The following is a 7,500-nucleotide window of genomic DNA, read 5'->3' as shown; positions in this document are numbered from 1 at the left end:
TTCGGATCGCAGCGCGACTTGTGATTGGAGCGACGCTCGAATTTTAAAGCTCCTCTCACCATTCTGGAAGTCCATTCATCACTCAATATCACTTTCTTCCAAACGAGTTATATCCAGCTTTGATACTTCTTGCAAAGGCGATGCAGGATGGTCTTGATTGACAAGTTCTTGGGGAGTTCTGGATGTTTGTACATAAGTGTTGATGCTCTTATAATAGGCTCAGACATACTCACGTTTGATCATCAAGTCTGTCTGTCTTTGTCAGTCCTTCTTGGTGCTCCAGAGCCATGTTTCCATATGTTTTACTTCGGCTGTTAGTGTAGCAGTAGCCTTTTCAGACTTTAAATTGCCTGTCTTGATACCTTTTTATCTGCAGATACGCGCCTTAGAAACATTTGCTATTCTAATAAATGAAATAAAACGTGCACTCTCGTGTAATGTCAGTTCGTTTCGAGGCATTTTGTTAAGGTGAACTGGGATTACAAGTCAAACTTAGTATACGATTTTTGAAATTCTGACCAGATGATATATGTATAATTATTCCTCTATCACAGACATTCGCTCACTGGCGTAAAAAAAAAAAAAAAAAAAAAAAAAATATATATATATATATATATATATATATATATATATATATATATATATATATATATATAAGCGAGAAACCAGGACCACAGTCCACGACACAATATTCCATACGCGTACAGTTGCCAGACCGCTGGATGAACGTTCTTCTGGGAACGCAATGTAAACTCTTTTTGGTGTGTGTGTTTGTTTTAAATATGTGAATATTCTATTGGTAGCTAATGTAGCATCAATATATATGCATTCCCGTATGATTGTATATATATATTCTAAGGATAATTATATATTTTATGGGAATAAAATTATACTCTTTTTCATAAAAAAGTTATAAAGATCATAGCATGAAACAAATGGACCTACATAAATAGGAACATTACTTAAACAATTCTTTGACATTTTCAAATTAGTAGAGACTTGGATATTTCCTTAAAATATACGCATCAGTTATATATATATATATATATATATATATATATATATATATATATTTAGAGATCTGGTCATTTCTGAACCCATTTGTGTGCGTGTGTGCATGTAAACACCCTTCCTGGCAACCATATGAAACCAGTCCAATAATTAAACACCCGAAACAAAAAAAAAAAAAAAAAAAAAAAAAAAACTAGACGTTCCGGTACACAGAGTCTAAATAAAAAGGGGGTTCAACAGTTCTAAGCCCACGCACCTGTAAAATTCTTAGTGTTATCCAAGTACCCCCTCTCTTTATGATAATCCAAAGAAAAATGCAATTAAAATTCGGTTAGTTTACGTCTTTTATTGAAAGACGGAAGAGAATATCTATCTATCTATCTATCCATTTATATATATATATATATATATATATATATATATATGTATATATATACATTCAGGTTCAAGCACACGCACACATGCACACATATATATACACAAAGACAAATATGTATATATATATATATATATATATATATATATATATATATATATATATATACATATACATATGTATATATATATACAGGTTATACAGACACACAAACACATATATAATTGTATATATGTATATATTTATGCATACATAAATACATGTGTGTATGTATTTATATGTTTATAAATATATGTATATATATATATATATATATATATATATATATATATATATATATATATATATATATATATGCATATACGCACACAGACACATAGACACACGCATACACACATTAATATGTATATATCAATATAATATAATATATATATATATATATATATGTATATATCAATATAATATAATATATATATATACATATATATATATATATATATGTATATATCAAGATAATATATATATGTATATATCAGTCTATCATAAATGATGTGGGGAGGGAGAACGTGTTTTATGGGCCTAGACTCGGGAGAGGATTCTCATGCAATGCTGAAAAGCAGTGGCGCCTAACAAATCACCGTTACTGACTATAGGCCTCAGCGAATCAGCGACAGCTCCTAAAATTAGACTTTATGGCTAATATCTATAACTCCTTTTAACCACAAATAATAATTATATATGTGTACATAAATAAATACGTTACATATACGTGTGTGTGTATGTGTGTTTGTATCTATATCAGTCTTTTGATCTACTAATCTGTCAATCTACACATACAAACACACACATACATGCATGCATATATATATGTATATATATATATATATATATATATATATATATATATATATATATATACTGCAGAAACGCACATGTGAAAGCACGTGAGTATGTATTTATGCATATTTTTTATACGTGAAAGGATTAACAGCACATTATTTCTATTCCTTCCATCAGACTGGGCGTGCTTCTACTGCTGTCAGTGCTTTGGACGGCACAAGGATTTCCTGCTAATAAAGGGTAAGACTTAAGTCTTGTTTTGTTAGTTCTGCTTAAAGTTGTAGGAGATTTGAGTCCTTAAAAATCAGAATATTGAAATACATGTAGCAAGGACAACTATCATATCAAAACGATAATATTTATACCTGCAATATTGATAATTATGCCGGTAATGATAATAATGATGATATCATTGCAAAAGAAACATCGTTATTTATAATAGAAATGATATACATTATAACAAGTTATGCATTAATACTAGTAAGAGGCCTATCATGACTAAATATACATTTTCTTCTTTGTATAATGTTAAGTTATACTTTTGAAATTAGAAATCGCTCAGAGCCCTCCACATCAAGGCTTACAATTGTGTATGAAGCATGAAAAGAAAACGTCGACTCAAGTAGGCCCAATAGTCATCATCTAACGTATTTTCATAGAACGTGTCTGCGACCAAGAGCAAATTCTCGCTCACTTGTTGCATTCTAAAACTCTCTCCGAGGGATGGCGAGATCTTTAGGGCTACTCTTTCCAGTTGCGTCGGAGGACCAGGCGGTCCCCCAGGTTGCGCCAGAGGACCAGGCGGTCCCCCAGGTTGCGCCAGTCCAGCTTTCCAACCAGTGGTATTTGTACCCGTCTACCTGGCTTCACCATGCGGCCATGGAGGTGGTGGAGGCGATGAGGGAGATGGTGGTGATGGAGGCGATCAAGGAGATGGTGGTGGAAGTGGAAGTGGCACCACAAATGGAAGTGGAAGCGGCACCGGAAGTGGAAGTGGCTCCACAAATGTAAGCGGAAGTGGGAGTGGAAGCGTAAGTGGAAGTGGAAGTGGTAGCAGCAGCGTAAGTGGAAGCGGAAGTGGAAGTGGTAGCAGCAGCGAAATTGGAAGCGGAAGTGGAATAGGAAGTGGAAGCGGAAGTGGAAGCGACGGCGGAAGTGGAAGCGACGGCGGAAGTGGAAGCGACAGCGGAAGTGGAAGTGGTAGCATCAGCGAAAGTGGAAGCGACAGCGGAAGTGGAAGTGGTAGCAGCAGCGAAATTGTAAGTGGAAATGGAAGCGATAGCGGAAGTGGTAGCAGCAGCGAAATTGGAAGTGGAAGCGAAAGCGGAAGTGGAGTCTCGCCCTAGAAAGGCAACATGGCCACCAAGACGTCCAGGCGACAACTCGGGGAAACCTCAAGGGCCGGCCTCGGGAAGATGCCCTATCGTTCGGACTAACCATTAGAAATGTCACACTGGGAGTCGCTTGTCTATCTTTAACTAGAGGTTAAACCTGTGACTGTTGTTTAAATCCTGATTCCATATTCCTCGGTATTCGGTTGAATGTGATACAATAATGAAGAGCAATCTATCAGTGTTTTTCATTTATTCCCAAACTCAGAACTATTGGACACTTCCTAAAAGGAACGAGAATTGCAGAAAAGGCAAGGGAAATCCTTAATTGTAAATTAATGGATATACTGAATTATGGACGATAACATATAAGGCTCCACCTTATAGCCTTCCTGCCTCATCCCTATTCCCCTATCCCCCTCTCCTCGTCTCTATTTTCCGAATATAACAAATATTACGACATTAACGTGTAAAAACATGGATACACACACATATATACACCCACATATGTATATATACAAATATATGTGTGTGTGTGTGTATACTAGACGTAAAACATTATAATGACATTGACACCATAAGTCTTTTTCTAGTTATGAAAAAGAACTATTAGTTCACAGTGGACGCGACACTCGGCGAGGTACTGCCAAGCGTCAAAGGTGCGGCACCCGGCCAGACTGGAGACATAGACACAGTCGGATATTGTCGTTGAGGAGATACGAATTTTGATGTAAATTGTCTTTCATATGGATATATAACACATGCATATATATATGTCTGGGTATATATATATATATATATATATATATATATATATATATATATATATATATATATATGTATATATATATATTATATATATAAAAATATTATGACACTCACACACACACACAATATATATATATATATATATATATATATATTTATGTATATAGACAGATGTATATATATATATATATATATATATATATATATATATATATATATATATATATATATATATGTATATGTATCTATGCCTGTGTAAATATGATGAATATGGACTCACAAACGAATATATGTATATATATATATTTATATATATATATATATATATATATATATATATATATGTTTATATACATACATGTTTAGAGATATGATGCAAATGTACTATCAGGAGCAAGGGGTCGACTACTCTTACAGCCTGGCAAATGCTTCTGCACGTAGCTCCTAGATGTCGCAGGATTCGTCTTCCCGAAAAGAAGACGGAGATGAGGGCGGTAGGGGAAGGGGACCAGGGATGCGGGAGGGAGCTAACAAGGCAGGGTTGAGGATGCCATTGCTCTCATTGTTATTATCAATATTACTTTCTAGACTATTTCGGTTCTTACCATTAGTAGGAATATCAATATTATTATCATCACCATAGGCTTAAAATGATAACTCTTATTAGTAGTATCATCATTTTTAGCATATATATACATATATATGTACAAAATATATATAATATAGACAAATGTACGTATGTTTATATACGCACACACACATCATCAGCATTTGGGAGCTAACGCCGGCAGGGGCGCATAGCCGCATCCACCCTTTGCTTCCACCTACGAGGGTCTCTCATGGCGAGCCGCCAGGCAGGCGCCCGGCCCATCTCTAGTTCCTCACGACAGGTTTGATCGATCTGCCCAAGCCACGACCTTCTCAGTCGTCTCACAGGTCTCCACCCAGGGTTGTCTCGGACAGAGACAACCTGGTGGGCAGGGTCATCCTGCGGGAATCGAGCCAAGTGGCCGTATAGCCTGATTTGGTGATCACGGATTGTGCAAGTAACAGGTCCAGTACAAGTCTCACGGCGCAGCCGTTGGTTTGACACATGGTCCCGCCAACTGTACCCCATGACCCGGCGGAAGTATCTGTTACAAAAGGCATCAAGACGAGATTCCAAAGCACAAGATAGCGTCCAAGTTTCACTACCATATATTAAAACTGGCAGTATCAGGGCCTTGAAAACACGTAGTTTGGTCTTTCAGCACAGGTACCGGCATCTCCAAATACTCTTGATGAGAGATTTCACGACCCCTGCTGCTAGGCCAATCCGTCTACTGACAACCGAGGTATATAAAACTCTCTGTGACTTCGATGTTTTTACCGCAAGCACGTATCGCTGCACAGGGTCTCCCAGTAGGCCCCCAAAATCCTGGATCTTGGTCTTGGTCCAAGAGACCTCCAGCCCCAGGGGTTTCGCTTCATTGCTAAGTGCATCAAGAGCCGCCACTGGGGTTTCCAGAGATTTAGATAGAATGGCAACATCATAAGCAAAGTCAAGGTCACAGACCTTGATATTGCCCAGAGTTGCTCCACAGTGACTTTGGACAGTAGCTCTACCCAGTACGAAACCCATGAAAGTGTTGAAAAGTTTGGTGCAGCCTTGCCTCACACCTGAACTAACAGGGAAGAAGCTCGACAGGCCCCCACCACACTTTACATCACTTTCAGTGCCTGTATACAGATATGCTATTAATCCGACAATCCTTGTTGGAATTCCTCTTAGCCTCAGGATCTCCCAGAGTGATTCACGATGCACCGTGTCAAACGCCTTCTTGAGGTCGATGTAGGCTGCGAGCAGCCCACGTCCGAACTCACGACGGCGCTCTACAATGACTCGAAGCGCCAGGATGCGGTCTATTGTGGACTTACAAGGAGTGAATCCAGATTGCTCAGCAGGTGGTCTCTGATACGTCTCAGTAGGATGTGTGCGAGTACCTTGCTGAGTAGTGTAATGCCTCGGTGATTGCTGCAGTCCCACCGATCCCCTTTCCCCTTCCAGAGAGGGATGACCACACCCCTCAGCAGGTCAGGGGGAATATTAGCAGTCTGCCAGATTGTAGACAGGACTGCATGCAAGTCCCTTTCCATAGGTTCTCCACCAGCCTTTAACAATTCAGCTGGGATGCCACAAACACCTGCTGCTTTACCACTCTTCAACTTGAAGATCGCCCCCCTGACTTCAGTCAGGAAGGGTGGATCTTCGCTGATGGGTGGGTCTGGCAGAGGGATCTCAAATATTACCCGCATCCCTGTTAACATATACACACACACACATAAAATACAAATCTTTGTGTATATATATATATGTAATTATAAGGTATATACATAAAAACACAGAGCAGATACTTTAATTAAGATGTCAAGCGTATTTTCGCAAGACTCGGAGAGCATAGGGCTAGTTTTCTAATCTTCATTTTACACGATTTTTTTCTGAGTTATAATATCATAGAATAATGGAGGATCTTATAACACATATGAAGATCCACATAAAAAATGTCATAATAACATTACTTACGAATTTCTGAAAGTAAATTAGGATATATTTTACGCATCGCGACAGTAATAAGCTAAAAAAAAAAAAAAAAAAAAAAAAAAAAAATGTAAGACACATTAAAAAAAAAAAAAAAAAAAAAAAACGAAATGTACTGGTTAATTTGGGGTTGAACCTCAACTTACCAGCTTTGTGTGACGGAGAAATGCACACTAACCCCCCCCCCACATATACACACAGAAGTCTAGAAAGCGTCCATCTCACTATCTCTTTGAAAACTTGTAGATTCATTTTATACTCAGATATATGTATACTTGTTTTCAATACTGCCTTGGAGTGTGAGAGCATACTCCTCACTATTACAGACGAAGCGCCTTTCCTCTGCTTCTATGGCAAAATACCCATGATGCCCTAATGATCTTTTATCTATTGCAACATCATTTTAATGCCAAAGTTATTTTCACTTTTCAGGACACATGGCACGGCGACTTTGCCATACCCTGTTGCAATATTTCTATTCTTACAGCAAAGCAAGAGGTAACCAAGTACATCAGTTGACACTAGAATAAAAATAGTAATCTAAGTTATTATAATAATACCAATAAGATACGAAACACTTGACACTAGCCATCTCT

The 7,500-nt window shown here is 37.7% G+C and overlaps 1 protein-coding gene across 2 annotated transcripts in view; it reads left to right on the top strand.

Annotated features, from left to right (window-relative positions):
- LOC125047973 (cell wall protein IFF6-like) overlaps positions 1-3,796 on the top strand; it is a 51,296-nt gene extending 47,500 nt beyond the window's left edge. Inside the window, exons 2-3 of one of the 2 annotated variants that reach the window (XM_047646529.1) lie at positions 2,405-2,467; positions 2,982-3,796. In XM_047646529.1, the coding sequence (XP_047502485.1) occupies positions 2,405-2,467; positions 2,982-3,573 (655 nt within the window). In that variant the 3' untranslated portion in view covers positions 3,574-3,796. The remainder of the gene's footprint in view (positions 1-2,404; positions 2,468-2,981) is intronic. The other variant, XM_047646527.1, reaches the window with a different exon arrangement.
- The last annotated feature ends 3,704 nt before the right edge of the window (positions 3,797-7,500 follow it).

This window comes from Penaeus chinensis, chromosome 42, assembly GCF_019202785.1.
Source record: "Penaeus chinensis breed Huanghai No. 1 chromosome 42, ASM1920278v2, whole genome shotgun sequence".
NCBI classification, from domain to species: Eukaryota; Metazoa; Arthropoda; class Malacostraca; order Decapoda; family Penaeidae; genus Penaeus; species Penaeus chinensis.
Note: the sequence above shows the minus strand (reverse complement) of the source record. Positions and strands in the feature narration are given on the sequence as shown.